Here is a 20,813-nt window from a genome sequence, read left to right as displayed (position 1 = left end):
TGTCCACTCTTACCACTTTTATTCAACACAGTACTGAAAGTCCTAGCCACAGCAATCAGACATCAAGAAATAAAAGGCATCCAAATCAGTAAGAAAGAAATAAAATGTTCACTATTTATAGATGACATTATACTATATATAGAAAACCCTAAAGACTCCACCAAAAAACTACTAGGACTGATAAATGAATCCAGTAAAATCACAGGATACAAAATTAATGTACAGAAATCTGTTGCATTACTATATACTAGTTACCTTTATATACTAATATATACAATATACTAATAAATATACTAAAACAAAGCAGCAGAAAACGAAATTAAGAAAATGGTCCCATTCACAATTGCACCAAAAACAATAAAATATGTAGGAATAAACTAGCCACAGAGTAAAAGACCTGTACTCTGAAAACTATAAAACACTGATGAAAGAAATTAACTAGGACACAAAGAAATGGAAAGACATTCCATCTCATAGGTTGGAAAAATAAACATTGTTAAAATGCCTATACTGCCCAAAGCAATCTACACATTTAATGCAATCCCCATCAAAACACCAACAGCATTTTTCACAGAACTAAAACAAACAATCCTAAAATCTATATATGAATAGCCAAAGCAATATCAAAAAAGATAAACAAAACTGGAGGTATCACAATTCCAGACTTCAAGTAATACTACATAGCTGTAATAATCAAAACAGTAGGCCCCTAGCATAAAAACAGACACATAGATCAATGGAACAAAACAGAAAACCCAGAAACAAACCCACAAATACATGATCAATTAATCTTCAACAAAAAAGGGAAGACTACACAGTGGGAAAAAGTCTCTTCAACAAATGGTACTGTGAAAAACTGGTCAGCTACATGCAAAAGAATGAAACTGGACCATTTTCTTACACCACAGACAAAAATAAACTTAAAATAGATTAAAGACTTAAACTACGAGACCTGAAACCATAAAAATCCTAGCAGAGAGCACAGGCACTAATTCTCTAACATTATCTATCTAGACTATAGCAAAAGTTTTCTAGATATGTCTCCTGAGGCAAGAAAAATAAACTACTGGGACTACTCAAAATAAAAAGCTTCTGCACAGAAGTGCCTGGGTGGCTCAGTTAGGCATCTAACTCTTGGTTTCAGGTCAGGTCCTCATCTCACGGCTCATGAGATCGAGCCCCAGGATAGGCCCCACACTCAGTGGGAGTCTATTTGGATATTCTCTCCCTCTGTCCCTTCTCCCATTCATGAGCTCACTCTCTCTCTCTCAATAGATCAATAAATCTTTTAAAAAAAAAAAAAAAAAGTCTCTGCACAGCAAGGGAAAAAATCAATAAAACTAAAAGGCAACCTACTGAATGGGAGAAGATATTTGCAAATGATGTATCTGATAAAGGGTTAGGTATCCAAAATATATAAAGCTGATACAGCTCAATACCCAAACACCAAATCATCCAATTAAAAAATACGCAGATGACATGAACAGACATTTCTCCAAGAAGACATCCAGAGGGCCAACAAACAAATGACAAGATGCTCAACATCACTTGTTATCAGGGAAATACAGAACAGAAACTATGATATGTATCACTTCACACCTGTCAAAATGGCTAAAATCCAAAGCACAAGAAACAGCAAGTGCTGGCAAGGATGTGGAAAGAAAGCAACCCTCTTGTATTGTTGGTAGGAATACAAACTGGTGCAGATGCTGTGGAAAACAGTATGCAGGTTCCTCAAGAAGTTAAAAATAGAACTACCCTTCAATCCAGTAATCATATGCTACTGGGTATTTATCCGAAAAATACAAAAACACTAATTCAAAGGGATATATGCACCCCGTATTCACAGCAGCACTATTAACAAGAACCAAATGATGGAAGCAGCTCAAGTGTCCATCAACAGATAAATAAAGAACATGTAATACATACACACACATATACACACAATGGAATATTATTCAGCCATAGAAAAGAACAAAATCTTGCCATTTGCAATGACATAGAGCTAAAGAGTATAATGCTAAGTGAAATAGGACAGCCACACAAAGACAAATACCATACGATTTCACTCATATGTGGAATTTAACAAATAAAACAAATGAGCAAAGGAGAAAAAGAGAGAAAGAGAGAGAGAAACCAAGAAACAGACTCTCAACTATAGAGAACAAACTGATAGTTACCAGAGGGAAGGCTGGTGGGGGGAGCGTGGATTTGGGTGAAATCGATGATGGGGACTTCAACAAAAAGTGCGGCACCTGGATGGCTCAGTCAGTTAAGTGTCTGTCTTCAGCTCAGGTCATGATCTCAGAGTCCAGGGATCAAGCACCACATTGCACTCACCTCCTGCTCAGCAGGGAGTTTGCTTTCCCCTCTCACTCTGCACCCCAACCCCCACATATTCACACAATCTTTCTCTCTAATAAATAAATAAATCTTAAGAAAAAAAAAGAAAGACAAATGAAATAAAGATAATTGTGAGCTTTGTAACAAGACAATGAGTAGTTTTACCATCAAATGCATTATAAGATGAAGTAAAAAAATAAGTGAACTTGGTAGAAAAAACAATTACCTAGTTCACTGCTTTCCTGAATGTGACCTACAGACAAGGGGAAATCTCTAATAAAGAAATGGAAAAAGGGAATAAAGGACAGATGTTAAGAGTTAAAGCAGCACTGTCCAATAAAGCTTTCCATAATGAGGGAAATGTTCTATTGCTGTGCTGTCTAATACAACAAACACCAGACTCACATGGCTTTGATCACTTGAAATGTGACAGTCCAAGAGAGGAACAGATTTATTTAATTTTAATTCAAATTTAAATAGCTACAGGTGGCTCACTGCTACCACACCGAACAGAGTATATCTAGACACTTAATAACATTTACACTCTCTTTCTCTCACTTTCTAGACACATAAAAATTAACATTTACATTTGACTTACATTACTCTGATAGTTTAAAAATACCACCTTGGGTTAAAACATTACAAAACTGAGGAACTATGATCCATCCTCAGACAAACAGTATCACTTTAAGTAATTCTTAATTCCATTTACAAAATGAAGCTGACTAAAAAACTGCATGCTCTGGGGCACCTAGGAAGCTCAATCAATTAAGCGTCTGCCTGAGATCAATCCCAGAGTCCCAGGATTGAGCCCCACACCGGGCTCCCTGCTCAGCGGGGAGTCTGCTTCTCCCTCTGCCTCTCACCCTGTTCATACTCTCTCTCACTCTCTGTCTCTCAAACAAACAAATAAATAAATATTTAAAACAAACAAACAACTGCATGCTCTGACAAGCTGGCATTAAGGTATAGCTCCAAAACAACCAGTCATGAAGAAGGTATAGTTTGAGACCTAGAGCTCCACTCTTCAGAATACTGACCTCTCCATCACTATCAGATATCACAATGAATGCATCTTCAAGTCTCCGTTTCCTCTTCAGACTGACAGAACTGGCAGTTTCTGCATCTTTCTTCTCCAGGTTCTGAGCTTCAGAGGCTTCTTTAACTTTTTTCTTTCTCCGTGGCATTCTTTTGTCTGAAAACACAGGGTAAGTAATTTACTCAGAGTCTAAGTTTTCCACATGCTATCTGTAACTTAGTCATTTAACAGAAAAAGGTTTCCATCTAAAAGAAGTAAAATGACTTCTGAACATTTCCACTACTCATTAAAATTATAATTTTTCTATTTAAGAAACTATATCTGGAAATATGTCATCTCTGTAAGGACATTTCAATAGAAATAATACAACAATTTATCCTAGTTCCTTAAATATTAACTTAGATAACTGGTTGTCTTTTTAAAGATTTATTTATTTATTTGAAACAGAAAGCATATACATGCAATTGTACATCCAAGTGGGGGAAGGAGCAAATGGAGAGAATCTTCAAGTAGACTCCCCACTGAGCACAGAGCCCAGCGTGGCTCCATCTCATGACCCATCAGAGAATAACCTGAGCTGAAACCAAGAGCCAGACACTCAACTGATGGACCCAGGAGCCCCAGATAACTGGCTCTCTTGATTACATATTATAATTTACATAAAAAAGAATTTTTTTCAACAACAATGCCTCAACTTGATAAAGAACATCTAAAAATAAAAATAAAACACAGTTAATATCATACTTAAAGGTAAAAGACTGAATGCTTTCTCCTTAAGACAGGAACAAGACAGGATAAATATTATCTTGAAGATTCTAGGCAGGTCAATTATGCAAAAAGAAAAGACACCCAAATTGGGAAGGAAGAAGTAAACTATCATCATTTGCAGATGACATGATCTTGTGTTTAAAAAACACTAAAAATGGTGGGGCACCTGGGTGGCTCAGTCATTGGGTGCCTGCCTTTGGCTCAGGTCATGATCCCAGGACCCTGGGATCGAGCCCCATATCAGGTTCCGTGCCTTCTTCTCCCTCTCCCATTCCCCATGCTTGTGTTTCCTCTCTTGATGTCTCTCTGTCAAATAAATAAATAAAGTCTTTTAAAAAATAAATAAATAAATAATAAAATAATAAATAAATAACACTAAAAATGGGAGCCTCGGTGGCTCAATCGGTTAAGCATCCAACTCTTGATTTCAGCTGGGGTCATTGTCTCAGGGTCCTGGAATCAAGCCCTGCACTGGTCTCCACACTCAGCAGGGAGTTAGCATAGGGATTCTCTCTCTCTCCTTCTGCCCCTCCTCCTCCCCCTGCTGGTGCTCTTTCTTTAAGGGCACCTGGGTGGCTCAGTCAGTTAACCATCTGACACTTGATTTCGGCTTAGGTCATGATCTCAGGGTCATGAGATCAAGCTCCATGTCAGGCTCCGCACGGAGTGTGAAACCTGATAAAGATTCTCTCTCTCCCTCTATCTCTGCCCGCCCTCCTGCTGACTCACACACACACTCTCTCCCTCTCAAAAATAAAATAAAATCTTTAAAAAAATAAGAAAAAATAAAATTCAATTGCTAATAGCATCAAAAATAATAAAATTCTTAGGAATAAATTTAACCAATTAAGTGCAAGACTTGCAAATGAAAACGTAAAAGTATTATTGAGGGAAGAGTCCAGTTCAAGGTGACACTGGAAGATTCTGAGTTAACCTCCTCCTATGGACACACCACATCTACAAATATACAAGCAACAACTCTAAAATAAACCTAAAACCTGGCAGAGCAACCCATTCACAAATGAGAGGGAAACCACATTAAAGAAAGTAGGTAAGGTTAAGAGACTATCATAAACCCCACCCCAGGCACTACAACCTACAATAAGGAGGTAACTCAACACAGGAGGAGAGACAGGTTTGAACCCGATATCCGGCACCACAACTTTTTTTTTTTTTTTAAGATGTTATTTATTTATTTGACAGACAGAGAGAGATCACAAGTAGGCAGAGAAGCAGGCAGAGAGAGAGGAGGAAGCAGGCTCCCTGCTGAGCAGAGAGCCCGATGCGGGGCTCGATCCCAGGACCCTGAGATCATGACCTGAGCCGAAGGCAGAGGCTTAACCCACTGAGCCACCCAGGCGTCCCCTGGCACCACAACTTTTAAGTCTTACCTGAGAAATAAGCCCCCTAAACTTCTAGCTTTGAAAGCCAACAGAGCTTTCATCCACAACACTCCCAAAACTAAAAGGAATTGAAAAGCAATTCTCAAAAAGCTGACATGCAATTTCATGCACCCCAGAGCTCAGCACAAACGCAGCCAAGTGAAAAGCACCCAGACTCTCTGTGAAAAAGGCTTCTTCGCTTATCTTAAAGCATCAGCCTGAGAGGCAGACATCTAATTCAACATACATAGGTTACTATGCAAGTATTTCAAAGACAGAGGCCAGCAGGAACCATCTTTGCACCTCCCTCTGCCTCACTCAAGCTCGCCAGTATTTCCCAGAAAGGAGTTTGTACCCTTGTGTGACTGCTTCCCAGGTCGTACTCCCAGATCCCCTGCTTCTGGTGGCCACCAGGGCTATGCTGACAGTCCTACAGGACTCTGTATATTTGTTTACTTCAAAAGCTACAGCCTAAGAGTCTGGCTTCCAATCAGCCTTAATCTAGGTGGTAACAAAGTTCCTCCCATTTGGGACACTGGCAGTTCTCGGCATACCTTCAAGTGCTGGGAACCCCTAAAAATACAGTAGGCTGCTTGGATAACCACAAAGGTTTGAGAGACAGCTAAATGCCAAGGCAAGGTTAAAAGATAAGGTTCATCTCCCACATAAGACCACTCTTTCAAAACTCAGAGAGTTGCTGGTTTGTTTGTTTGTTTTCTCAATTATTTTAATTTAAATTCAATTAATTAACATACAATTTATTATAGGGGTATAGGTTTGTGATTCATCAGTCTTATGTAATACCCAGTGCTCATTATAACACACACCCTCCCCAAGGTCTATCCCCCAGCCTCCCAGCCTTCAATCCCCCTCCCCTCCAGCAATCCTCGGTTTGTTTCCCAAGATTAAGAGTCTCTTATGGTGGGGCTCCTGGGTGGCTCAGTCGTTGAGTGTCTGACTTTGGCTCAGGTCATGATCCCGGGGTCCTGGGATCAAGCCCCATACAGCGGGCTCCCTGCTCAGTGGGAAGACTGCTTCTCCCTCTCCCGCTCCCCCTGCTTGTGTTCCCTCTCTCAATGTCAAATAAATAAATAAATAAACAAACCTTTAAAAAAAAAAAAAAAAGCCTCTTACGGTTTGTGTCCCTCTCTGGTTTCATCTTATTTCATTTTTTTCCTCTCATTGCTTATGATCCTCTGCCTTGCTTCTTAAATTCTACACATCAGTGAGATCATAAGATAATTCTTTCTCCGACTGACCTATTTCATTTAGCATAATACCCTCTTGTTCCATCCACACCATTGCAAATCGCAAGATTGCTTTTTTTTTTTTTAACGGCTCCAAGAGTTGCTGTCTTATCTAATGCACAGAACCAATATGGAGAGTAAAGAAAATGAAAAAAAAAAAAAAAAAAGAGGAATATGTTCCAAATAAAAAGAATTAGATAAAAGTTCAGAAAAACACCTTAACAAAAGAGAGGTAAGTGATTTACCTAACAAAGGAGTTCAAAATAATGGTCATACATCCAAATGGCCAACAGACACATGAAAAAGTGCTCAACATCACTCAGCACCAAAGAAATACAAATCAAAACCACGATGAGATACCACCTCACACCAGTCAGAATGGCTAAAACTAACAAGTCAGGAAATGACAGATGTTGGTGAGGATGCAGAGAAAGGGGAACCCTCCTACCCTGCTGGTTGGAATACAAGCTGGTATGGCCACTCTGGAAAACAGTATGAAGGTTCCTCAAAGAAGCTGAAAACAGAGCTATACTACGACCCAGCAATTGCACTACTGGGTATCTACCCCGAAAATACAAATGTAGTGATCCAAAAGGGCACCTGCATGCCAATGTTTATAGCAGCACTGTCCACTATAGCCAAACTATGGAAAGAGCCCAGATATCCATCGACAGATGAATGGATAAAGAAGAAGTGGTATATGGGCTATTACGCAGCCATTGAAATAAAAAGAAATCTTGCTATTTTCAACAACATGGATGGAACTAGAGAGTATTATGAAATAAGTCAATCAGAGAAAGACAAATATCATATGATCTCACTTATACGTGGAATTTGAGAAACAAGGTAGAGGATCAAGGGGGGGTGGGGGAATCGGAGGGCTGGTGATGGACGTTTGGGAGGGTATGTGCTATGGTGAGAACTGTGTATTGTGTAAGACTGATGAATCACAGACCTGTACCCCTGAAACAAATAATATATGTTAACTTTAAAAAAAAAAAACAAAACCCTCTAAACAAAACACACAAAAGAAATAAATATTTGGTATTTACTCCTAAAAAAATAAAGTAATGGTCATAAAACTGCTTCCTGTGTTCAGAAGAATGGATAAACAAAGTAAGAATTTTAATTAAAAAATAAAAAATATAAAAGTATCAAATAGAAGTCACATTACTGAAGAACACAATAACTGAACTGAGGAATACAATAACTGAACCAAAAAATACAGGAGAGAGCTTCAACATTAGGTTAGATGAATTTGAAAGGATCACTGAACTTGAAGACAGATCAGTGGAACTCAATTAGAGCAGCAAAAGAAAAAAGATTAAAAATGAGTGGATACATTAAAGAACTTACAGGACATCAAGCAGACCAACATTCATATTATAGAGGTCCCAAAAGAGAGAACAAAAGGGGCAAGAAAATTATTTGAAGAAATAATGGATAAAAACTTCCCTAACCTGGAAGTCCAGAGAGTTCTAAAAAACATAAACCCAAAGGAATTCACACCAAGACACATTATAATTAAGGTGTCAAAAGACACAAGGAAAAAATCTTAAAAGTAGGAAAGAAAAGGAACATGTTCCTGTGACTACAATAATTTGTTAAGGGACACACAAGATGTTGGGGGCACCTGGGTGGCTCAGTCAGTTGAGCATCCAACTCTTGGTTCAACTCAGCTCATGATCTCGGGGCAGTGGGAACAAGCCCTGCATCTAGCTCCATGCTCAGAAGAGAGTCTTTGAGAGTGTCTCTCTCTCCTTCTGCCTCTGCCCCTCCCCTGTTAAAATAAATATATATTTTTTTTTTAAATGATGTAGGGAGAGTAAAAATGTAGAGCTTTAGAATAAGTTCAAACTTAAGTTCTCTAGCAACTTAAAATAGACTGCTGTACGTTTTTTTAGGTCAGCCTCAGGTCAATCACAAAACAAAAACCTGTAGTAGATACATAAAAGATAAAAGAATCTAAATATACCACAAGAGAAAATCATCAAATCACAAAGAAAGAGTAAGAAAAGAAGGAACAGAGGAATTACAAAGCAGCCAGAAAACAACTAACACAAAGCCACACACACACAAAAGGCAGTAAGTACACAGCTACCAATAAATACTTTAAATGTAAACAGGCTAAATTCTCTAATTAAAAGATTCAAGAGTGGCTGAATGCATTAAAAAACACAAAAACACATCAAACATCTCAAACCTAACACTCTCCAGCTGTCCTTACCTGCTTTACACAGTAAATCTAATAAAATTAAGGCCTAAATTTCTGGCTGAAATTACAATATTCTAGAATAAGCAAAATGTGAAGTCAATTCATTACAAACATATAAAGCCTATTTGTGGTTATATCTCCATTGTTTATCAACAAAACAAGTAGATATTTATTTTTCTTTTTTTTTTTTAAGATTTTATTTATTTATTTGACAGACAGAGATCACAAGCAGGCAGAGAGGCAAGCAGAGAGAGAGAGGAGGAAGCAGGCTCCCGCGGAGCAGGGAGCCCGATGCGGGGCTCGATCCCATGACTCTGAGATCATGACCCGAGCCGAAGGCAGAGGCTTAACCCACTGAGCCACCCAGGCGCCCCTATTTTTCTATTTCAAAACTGTTATTGTTCTTCACTTACCCATTTCTTTCTTCTCTCTTCCTAAATGAAAATTAGGATCATTTACAAAGACTGCAACTTTATTTTTTCTTAAAGATTTATTTGCTTGAGGGGCACCTGGGTGGCTCAGTTAGTTAAGTGTCTGCCTTTACCTTAGGTCATAAACCCAGGATCCTGGGATCAAGCCCCACATCTGGCACTCTGCTCAGCGAGGAGTCTACTTCTCCCTCTGCCTCTCCCCCTACTTGTGCTCTCTCTTTCTCTGTCAAATAAATACATAAAAAAAATTTTTTTTAGTTTATGGTGCATATTTATTCAGACTATGTATATTTTTATGTCATTCATACACATTTTTTGTGGTTTTAAAAAGACCTTAGGAAGGTCTTTTTCCTCCATTTCTATACAGGTGGTTTTTTTTTTTTTAATAAATAAAATCTTTAAAAAAAACTGATTTATTTGAGAAAGAGACAGAGAGAGAGAGCGCACACAAGCCTTGTGCTTGTGCAAGCAGGGAGAGAGACAGAGGGAAAGAGAATCTCAAGCAGACTCCCGACTGAGCACAGAGCCTGACTTGCGGTCGAATCCCACATGCCCGAAATTATGACCTGAGCTGAAATCAAGAGTTGGTCACTTAACCAACTAAACCACCCAGGCACCCCTTACAACTTTACATGACACTGTGTTGTACAAAGGCAATACAAATGAAATCTAATGAAAAGACTGATTTTTGGCTGCCTAAATTAACTGGCTACTTAAATAAAATAACACATTAAACAGCTAAGAAAGAATGGAAGGCAAAAAGATGTTAAGACTATTTTCATGATAATTTATTCAATTCCATTGCTGTGAAGAAGATACCTGTAATTATGTAACACAAACAATATATGCCATAGTAGTCCACAAAAAGATGGGGCCTGGCTCAGCTAGGTCGGGTAAGTTGGGAAAGGCCTTGCTGGAGGTGGACTTTGAGCAGGATGCTGAAGAACTGTACTGGGTTTTTATGATGGTTACAATCTTATTTCCTTAGGAAAGTGTAAAGTTACAGAGACAGAAACTGTTTCTTATTCATACCTGAATCCCAGCATTTAGCTCGGAGCTTAGCTTTTAATAAATGTTACTGAATAAGTGATATAATACTTTAATAACCAAATGAGTATATGAATAAACAAACTGGATTTGGAAAGGCACAGAAGATGGGAAAAAGACAAATACAGTGTGCCTGTTATTCAGGAATCTGAAATATATTCAAATAGAAGTTAAATGTCCCTGTCAAAATTAAAAAGAAGTAGAGACACAAAGAGGCTTAGGTGCAACTCTAGTAGAGTGGTAAGGTTACAGTTAACTTCTCAGAGTCTCTTAAATTTCTCATCTCAAAGGATTCTGTATTTCTAATTTGGAAAAGATTTCTAATATAAATTACTGAAGAAGCTTTTTTTAATTGAGGTGTCAAAATATTTTCTGAACCCAATAAAAAAATAACAAAGTGAGGGATACCTGGGTTGCTCAGTCAGTTAAGCATCTGCCTTTGGCTCTGGTCATGATCCCAGGGTTCTGGGACTGACCCCTGTGTTGGCTCCCTGCTCAGCCAGGAGTCTGCTTGTCCCTTTCCCTCTGCCCCTCCCCACCCCAGCTTGTGTTCTCTTTCTCTCGCTCGCTCGCTCTCAAATAAAATCTAAAAAAAAAAAAAAAGAAAGAAAGAAAAGTAACAAAATGAAAGCTGAATTCATCATTTTCAGGATTAAAATTATAAATACAAACCATTTCTTATTGTCACCTGTGATAATAAATGCTTGATAATACCAGAGCTCTATAGCTCTCATCAAGAAAAATCTAACTATAACTGCATAACTCTAAAATTCTACGTCTATCCCTTTTAATCCTATTTCAAACACATTTGTTCCTTCTGCTGCTCTTACCATGTACCCATCTTTCTCACTTCTAATTCTTCTTTACTACATGTGAGGAGTTACTGATTCTCCAGCATTAGCAGTATATATAGTTGAGAATGATGACTTAATCTCATGAATCCAAGGTGATTAAATTTCCAAAGGAAACAAACTGGCATTGGATTTTGCAATGATTTCTTGGGTATGACACTAAAAGAACAGGCAACAACAAAAATAAATAATTGACTATGACAAAATTTTAAAATCTTATGCATGAAAGGACACTAACAATAAAGTGAAAAAGCAACCCACAAAATTGGGGAAAAAATTGCAAACTGTTTATCTGGTAAAGGGTTAATATCAAGACTATATAAAGAACTCCTGCAACTCAATAACAAAAAACAACCCAATTAAAAAATGTGGGCAAAGGATATGAATAAACATTTCGCCAAAGATATTCAAATGACCAATAAGCACATGAAAAGATGCTTTATCACTACTCACTAGGGAACTGCAAATCAAAAACACAAAATACCACCTCTCACTCCTTCAGATGGCTACTGTCCAGAAAACAGAAAACAGCAAGTGTTGGAGAGGATGCAGAGAAAGTGGAACCCTTGAACACTGCTAGGAGGAATGGGAAATGGTGCAGCTGTTAATGGGAATTAGTATGGCATTCCTCAAAATATTAAAAATAGAATTTTCATACGATTCGGAAATTCCCCTTCCAATTATATACACAAAAGAAGTGAAAGCAGGGATTCAAACATATCCGTACACCCACATTCACAGCAGCATTATTCACAATAGCCAAGGAGTAGAAACAACTCAATGTCCACTGACAGATACAAAATATGATATATACATACAACAGATACTATTCAGCCTCAAAAAAAGAAGGCAACTCTGACATATGCTTCAACATGAACAAACTTAGGGGCACCTGGGTGGCTCAGGAGGTTAAGCATCTGCCTCCAGTTCAGATCATGATCCCAGGGTCCTGGGATCAAGCCCCACTCTCCCTCTGCCTGCCACTCCCCCTGCTTGTGCAGGCGCACTCTCTGTCAAATAAGTAAATAAAATCTTTTTAGAAAATGGGTAAGCTTTGAAGACATTACACTTATGTAGTTAAGTCAGAAACAAATAGACAAATACTGTACAATTCCACTTATATGAGATACCTAAAGTAGTCAGATTCATAGAACAGAAAGCAGAATGGTGGTTGCCATAGGTTGGGAGAAAGGAAGGATGTGTAGTTACTGTTTAATGGGCAGAGTTTCAGTTTAGGAAGATGAAAAAAGTTCTGGTAATGGACGGTGCTGATGGGTGAATGACAATGTGAACGTACTTGATACCAACAAACTGTACACTTAAAATGGTAAGTTTTGAATATATTTGGTAAAATTTTATGTATTTGGTAAATTATGTATATTTTGCTACAATCTAAAAAAAAGAAAACAGCAAAGGCATATGCAGTTGAACTTTGAACGACATGGGTCTGAACTGTGCAGGTCCGCTTATATGTGGGTTTTCTTACAGTACAGTACCATAAATGTATTTTTTTAAGATTTGAGAGAGCGTATGTGCACAAATGGAGGGGTGGGGGGGAAGACAAGCAGACTCCCCACTAAGCTCAAACCCAGGACCCCAAGATCATGACCTGAGCCAAAATCAAGAGTAGGATGCTTAACTGACTGAGCCATCCAGGCATCCAATAAACATATTTTATGTTATTTTCTTAATGCATTTTCTTATCGCCAACTTATCTTATTGTGGGAATATAGTATATAATACATATAACATTCAAAATATGTTTTAATTGGCTGTTTATGTTATCAATAAGTCTTCCAGTCAACAGCAGGCTGTTAGTAGTTAAGTTTTTGAGGAGTCAAGAGTTGTACACAGATTTTCAACTGCATGGGGTGTCACATGCTTAACTTCTGTATTGTTCAAGGGTCAACTGTACATAATCTCATGGAAAAATTTCCAAGACGTGCACCAGTAAGTGAAAAATAAAGGAAAAAATAGTAAATAATAGCATGACACCCTTTGTGCAGAAGATTAAAAAAAAACCACCATCGATAAATTTTTCTCAGGCCAACAAAACCAGAAATCAATCAATTTACAACCTTCAGCTCTCATCTCTAGTTCAAAAATGATTTTTAGGAAAAACTTTTTGTTAACTAAAAAACACTTAAAAGTCTTTTGTAGGTTGTTCATTCAAGTAACTTAAATAATTTTTCTAAGTATCACCTACTTTAAAATGTAGAAAAGTAGGGTTTAAAATAAGGAAACCCATTATCAGTCAGAATTGTACTCAACACTAGAAAATCAAATCACAATTTTGCCTCTCATAACTTGCTACCTACTCTGGGTCCCATCGTCAGCCATTTCAATGGGATCTCTAAAGCCCCTAACCCTGGGAAAATACTACTTGTTGTGTACTTCTTGCCCCAATTATCAAGATTCCTGGAGAGAAAAACCAAGCCAATTGATTTTTCACTGATCACTAAGGGACTTCTGATTTTTCACTGATAACTAAAGGGACTTCTGTCTTCAAGTCTTTCCCATTAAGTTCCTCCCAACCCTTTGTATATGTAAGTTCCTTCTAGATCCACTCTATTCCCTTGCTATAAACATTATCAAGACTTCCTGAGCCTAAAAATAAGTTCCCTCAACCCTATCACCAATAAAATTTTCTCTCCTTTGCTTTATCATCAAATGTTTTACTCAGAAGCTATACATTGACACACACTATAAATTTCCAAAGCACTCAATTTAAAAAACAAAAGACAGAAGAGCATGTTTAGTATTATTTTACTTGTATAAATTAAAACACACACACAGTCCTTTGTTTTAAAATCCATCTGGAAGGATACACAAGAAATTGCCAAAAGCGTGAGAAAGAATTTGAGAGATAGATGGAAGACAGACATATTCCTACTATTTGAATTTTGAACCATGTGTACATATTACTTTTATTTTACTTTAAACTTTTAAACTCTGGAGAGAATTTGAAGTTTTGACATCAATTTTAAAGAGCACATTCCATATCCACTGTGTCCATTTATCACCCTCTTCTCTTCTAATGTTATATAGTCTGAATCTGCTCTCCTTTTAGGATCATCAAAGATCTCCTTGACACCAAATCCATATACCTCTCTTCAGCTTTCATTCCACTAGCCATCTTGGCAAATCCTTTCTTTATGACAGTCTAACTTAGTGTCTGTGACACTGCTTAACTGAGTTTTCTCCTAGATCTGACCTCTCCTTTCTTTCCTCTTCCTTCTGTTCCTCTCACTAAATAAAAGCATTTACCGCTATGCTATATGCAATCTCCTCCTCTCCCTACTTTGAAACTTCACAGTGGCATTCACTCCTGGGCTTTCAATTACAAACTCAATTCAAAGGCCTGCAAGATATACAAATGCACGTAGGCCTTTCAGCTGAACTCTAGTCCTACCATTTCTGATTTGCTGTGGAATTCTACTACCGAACATTTAAAGAAATAACAATCTTTCACAACTTAAAAAAAAAAAAAAAAAAAAAGTGGTGAAACACTTCTCAGCTCATTCTACCTGACCAGTTGATACCAAAACCAGACCAAAAAAAAAAAAAAAAGTAAAACAAGAAACCAAGAGGGCCTGGCTGGCTCAGTCACTGGAACATGTTACCCTTGGTCTCACAGTTGTGAGTCTGAGCCCCATGTTGGGTATAGAGAGTATTTAAAAATAAAATCTTTAAGACAAAAGAAAAATAAAACAAGAAACCCAATATGCTATAAATATAAATGCAAAAATCATCAACAAAATACTAACAAACCTAATCCAATATTACATAAAAAGAGTTATATACCATGACGAAGATGTATCAAGAAGAAGGCAAGGTTTACGATCTGAAACTCAATGTATTACACCATATCAATAGAATAAAGGACAAAAACCACATGATTATCTTAATATACACAAAAAGAGCATTTAACAAAACTCAACACCCCTTCATGATAAAAACACTAAACAAACTAGGAATAGAAGAAAATTTCCTCAACCTGATAAAAAGTATCTATCAAAAACTCATGGTTAACATTACACTTAATGGTGAAAGACTGAAAGCTTTCCCCTTAGATCGGGTCCAAAACAAGCGTGCCCACTCTCAGCACTTCCATTCAACATTATAGTGGAGGTTCTAGCCAGAGCAATTGGGCAAAAAGAGCAAGACAAAAAGAAATAAAGGGGCGCCTGGGTGGCTCAGTGGGTTAAAGCCTCTGCCTTCGGCTCAGGTCATGATCCCAGAGTCCTGGGATGGAGCCCTGCCATTGGGCTCTCTGCTCAGCAGGGAGCCTGCTTCCCCCTCTCTTTCTGCCTGCCTCTCTGCCTACTCGTGATCTCGGTCTGTCAAATAAATAAATAAAATCTTTTAAAAATAAATAAATAAATAAAAACCATCTAGATTGGAGAGGAAGAAGTAAAACTGTATTTAGTTTTATCATCATTTAGATGCAATGATCTTGTATATAGAAAATTCTAAGGGGCGCCTGGGTGGCTCAGTGGGTTAAGCCTCTGCTCAGGTCATGATCTCAGGGTCCTGAGATTGAGTCTTTAAAAAAAAAAAAGAAAAAAAATTCTAAGAAATACACTAAAAAAAAACTATCAGAATACACAAGTCAGCAAGGCTGCAGGATACAAAATCAAAACAAAACTAACTGTATTTCTATACATTTGCATTGAGCAATCTGAAAATGAAATTAAGAAAACAAGTCCATTTATAACAGCATCCTAAGGACTAAAATACTTAGTCATAGCTTTAACAGAAGACATACAAAACTTATACCCTGAAAACTATAGAACATTTTTTTTAAGATTTTATTTATTTCTTTGACAGACAAAGATCACAAGCAGGCAGAGAGTCAGGCAGAAAGAGAGAAGGGGAAATGGGCTCTCTGGGAGCCCAATGCAGGGCTCGATCCCAGGACCCTGAGATCATGACCTGAGCCGAAGGCAGAGGCTTTAACCACTGAGCCACCCAGGCACCCCTAAAACGTTTTGTAAAGAAATAAGAGAAAATCTAAATAAATTAAAAACATCCATGTTCAAGGATCAAGACTTAAGATAGTACTACTGCTCCTTAAACTAATATATGGATTCAATGCAATAGCTAATAAAATCCTAGTTGGGTGTGTGTGTGTAAATTAACAAACTGATCCTAAAGTTCACATGGCAATTCAAGGGTCCCAAATATTTTTAATTAATTTTAATCTTCACAAAAACCCAAGAAGTATGTATAATTATTACCAGGAAGCGTAAGTTCAGAAAAGTAACTTGTCAGAAGTCACAAAGGAGGCACCTGAATTCTGTCTCCTGACTCCAGTACTTCATGACTTAATCTTTACACCTCTTCTAACTAAAACTGCTGCCTGATGTATGGTATGCACACATAAATATGTGCTGAATGGGGACACCTGGGTGGCTCAGTGGGTTAAGCAGCTGCGTTCCGCTCATGTCATGATCTCAGGGTCCTTGGATCCAGCCCCGGGGTTGGGCTCCCTGCTCAGTGGGGAGACTGCTTCTCTCCCCTTCCACTACAAGCTTATGTTTTCAAATTAATAAATAACATCTTTAAAAAAATGCATGCTGAATGAACAGCATAATGTTTATATTTAAAATTTTTAATACAACAAAGACACAAAAGGATAAAATTATTATAGGTTGAATAGCATAGGTAAGACTTGGAAGTCGGAGTTAGTTTGGGGGAATTCTAAAGGAATCATAGTGCCCCAGGAAAACATCTTCCATGGAATAGTTTTCATCTTATTAAATGTCTTCTGTACCCTACAGCTATTTAAACCAAAATGCTCAAATCTGATATCAAGAGTAGCTATACTACCAAATATATGTAATTTAAGATACATAAATAAAAACTCTACCCTTCTCTGCAGCACAGAACCACCTGCAATCTCAAAGTGGGTTTTCAAAGAATTAAGCAGATAAACGACTGTTAAGAAGCATTAAGTAGAGCCCCCCACAGATTATAGACTCCAAAATTCAGTGCTTCATGAGATTTAACCACACAGTAATTCTAAGAGTAAAAACAAGGCACTGCTTGACCAATTTAAACAAGCTGACCAGCATACAGTACAGCTACTATTTATTTAGGTTGCTACCCTTAAAAATGAAGAACTCACTAAAATAATGGCTTATCTTCAAGTATTTGAACTGAGGCTAAAGAATGAATTACCACTAACTCTGAAGAATTGAGTTTAGAAGCCAACAGCCTCATCTTTAATCATGACAGGAACAAAATGTCTCTAAAAGAATGCACAAACAGGGGGCGCCTGGGTGGCTCAGTGGGTTAAGCCTCTGCCTTCAGCTCAGGTCATGATCCCAGGGTCCTGGGATCGAGCTCCACATCGGGCTCTCTGCTCCATGGGAGCCTGCTTCCTCCTCTCTCTGCCTGCCTCTCTGCCTGCCTCTCTGCCTACTTGTGATCTCTGTCTGTCAAATAAATAAATAAAAATCTTAAAAAAAAAAAAAAAGAATGCACAAACAGGAAAAGTGACACAATAATGAGACTTGTTATTTATCTCACAGGTAGCATTTTTAGTAACCCCAACTTGGGTTATTTGTCATTTTCTTTCAGCTTATCTATCATCTTGATCTATCTGAAGAACAATCACTGAAAAAATAACTTAAAATTTTGACATTCTACCTACCAAACATGTCAAAATCACTTCAAAAGCTTGGGGATATAGGGACCTTAACAAGTCTTCATGAATGATTGACGATATGCTACTCAGTAAGTCACTACTCAAGAAATTTGGTACCAAACATTACCATCTGATTTCAAGAGCTTGTTTTCTTGGTTTACTTTTTAAAACATTTTATTTATTTATTTGAGAGACAGAGAGGGCACAAGCATGCAGGAGGGTCAGAGGGAGAGGGAGAAGCAGACTCCCTCGCTCCCAAAACATAATCTGATGCGGTGCTCTATCCCAGGACCCTGAGATCATGACCTGAGCCCAAGGCAGCCGCTTAACCAACTAAGCCACCCAGGTGCCCTGTTGTTTCCTGAATTTTAAAAAAAGGTAAATGTGGCAGCTCTTTTAATCAAAGATCCTGTCCTATGCTTTAATAAAACCACCTTTTTGGGGGCGCTTGGGTGGCTCAGTGGGTTAAAGCCTCTGCCTTCAGCTCAGGTCATGATCCTAGGGTCCTGGGATAGGGCCCTCTGCTCCGTGGGCAGCCTGCTTCCCTTCCTCTCTCTCTGCCTGCCTCTCTACTTGTGGTCTCTGTCAAATAAATAAATAAAATCTTAAAAAAAAAAAACACCTTTTTGTGCCGATAATATATAAATACATACATACATAAGTACATAAAATTAAAAAAGGTAAATGCCTTTACACGTACAGACCAGCACACGCACAATTCTTTACTTCCCACTTTATACTCAGCCTCAGGACAAGTGTGTAACAAAATCCAAACATATTTTGAGTAATAATTCAATCATAATCATTTACTGAGTCCTGGGACACTTATCTAGGTATCTCACACGCATTATAAAGGTTATCCTCCCAATAACTCTATTGTGGTAGCTATCACTATTTTACACTAATTGTTATTTTAACGATTTTTATCACTATATTTTTATCACTATTTTACAAGTTTGTAAACTTATTCAAAATCAAACAATTAGTAAGTTCTTACTAGGTTGATAAATGGCTATGTTGACGGAATTGCAGATCGATATACCTGACTCCAAAAATACATTCTTTGACTCGTCTACAAGGCACTCACTGCCTCCCAACAGGAAAAAATAAAGCATAAAACTTTTCGTTTTCTCCTGGACAATGCTTATATCTTAGTATGCTATAGTGACTACGTACAAGAACATTAGAGTCAAGCTGCCTGGATACAAGGCAGCTTTACCGCTTACAGATCGGTCTTCCATCCTCAGTTACCTCATCTATAAACTGAGGATAATAGTTCCTATCTCAAAAAAAAGTGTCAAGATTAAATAAATGCGTACGAGTAATAGGCTTGAAACACGGTCATCGTACAGAAGGAAACAGCAGTTCTGCTGGAGTGTAAAGTGGCAAATAATAAGGATTTCCAAACAAAGTATATTTTTCTGGGCAAATAACAGAAGGATCACTCCGCAATAAAACAGTAGCCTGGAGGGGGGAGGGGCCCCGTGGCCTTCCTCCGGTATGGGGCCCCGCGGGGGGGACGGCGAGAACGGAGCCTCCTCCCGGGGTGCTCAGCGTGAGGAAGACGCTTTCGAGGGACCGGAGGGGACCAGAGCCCATCGGCTGACCAGAAATAACGAAGGAGCGCCCGGTCCGGGAAGATAAAGGCCGCACCTCCGGTGCGAAGTGGGCAGGCCTGGAACTGGGGGGCGGAAGCCCACCACGGCGTCAGGAGTCGCCCAGCGAAGTCCCCAAGGGCTACCCCGGTGTCCCAAAGGGCCCCACTCCCGCGTGCGGAGGCGCTCGCCAGCTTCCTGAGGCGTCCCGAAGGGCCCACCCGGGCGTCCGGAGACGCCAACCCAACATCCTCGGGGCCATCCGACGGCCCGAAGGGCCCACCCCTGTGTCCGGAGAGGTCCGCCTCCGCACCGAGAGGGCTCTACCCCGCGTTAGAGGCGCCTCTCCAGGTGAGGAGCAGGCCGTGACCGCCAGGAGAGAAAAACGGAGGCGGGAAGAGGGCGGGCTGGAGGTGAGCGGAGACGGCAGGTACTCACCGACCGGCCGACGCCCCTCTGCCGAGCCCCTCCTCCGGGGCGCTGCGGGTCGCGAGCGTCCGCTGCACGTCAGGAGCGGCGGGGCGGGGGCGGCGGGGGTGGCGGCAGGCGGCAGCAGCGGCGGCAACCGGGCACGCGCGTGAAGCTGAGGCACCGCGGGGAGGAGTCGCGCTCTCTGAGCGGGTGTGGGCGCTTGCGCCGGCGTCCGGGGACGCAACCAACCCGCATCACGGGGGGAAGCCGCCGCCGGGTCGTACCACTGCGCTAGGGCTGGAGTGCGCCATCGCGGGGAGTCGGATTTGATCTTCCAGCGTAGTGTGGGACCCTCCACGTGTGCTCGCAGTATGCTCGTTCGCTCTATTATTATTAGTTTGCACGCGGAGGGAATCCAAAGAGTAAAAATAGGGCGCTCAAAACAGTACAGTGAACCCCTTCAAAGTCTCCTTTGCTACATCATGCCTCCTCCCGCCCTTTGTTTGCATGCACTGTTACACTGAAATTACCTGTTCATACCACTACTTGAAAACTGTGGTAAATGTTACAATCTGACAATTTCCAGGAAAAGGAGTCTGAGAAACGTAAACTAATAAAGATGTCGTTTGGGAGTTTAAAATTAGAACAGCCACTTTGGTTGAGATTCTAAATGTGCATTTTATATCCAGCAACTTCATGTGTAAAAGAATAAAGAAACTCTTACAGGTGTGCACAAGAATGCAAATTCATGTTCAAGCCTGCTTCCTTGTGAAAATGTGCAGTAAAACATACATGAATAAAACGTGTTATGTTCCTATGATAAAATGTTACG

The 20,813-nt window shown here is 39.3% G+C and overlaps 1 protein-coding gene across 1 annotated transcript in view; it reads right to left on the bottom strand.

Annotated features, from left to right (window-relative positions):
- The window catches only part of LOC111141182 (ubiquitin interaction motif containing 1), a 132,017-nt gene extending 111,975 nt beyond the window's left edge, over positions 1 to 20,042 (bottom strand). Inside the window, exons 1-2 of the mRNA XM_022493561.1 lie at positions 20,009 to 20,042; positions 3,384 to 3,538 (exon numbers count right to left, since the gene is read on the bottom strand). Of these exons, the coding sequence (XP_022349269.1) occupies positions 3,384 to 3,530 (147 nt within the window). The 5' untranslated portion in view covers positions 3,531 to 3,538; positions 20,009 to 20,042. The remainder of the gene's footprint in view (positions 1 to 3,383; positions 3,539 to 20,008) is intronic.
- Between the last annotated feature and the right edge of the window lie 771 nt (positions 20,043 to 20,813).

This window comes from Enhydra lutris, unplaced genomic scaffold (genome assembly GCF_002288905.1).
Source record: "Enhydra lutris kenyoni isolate GAN:26980312 unplaced genomic scaffold, ASM228890v2 scaffoldscaffold5, whole genome shotgun sequence".
NCBI lineage: Eukaryota > Metazoa > Chordata > Mammalia > Carnivora > Mustelidae > Enhydra > Enhydra lutris.
Note: the sequence above shows the minus strand (reverse complement) of the source record. Positions and strands in the feature narration are given on the sequence as shown.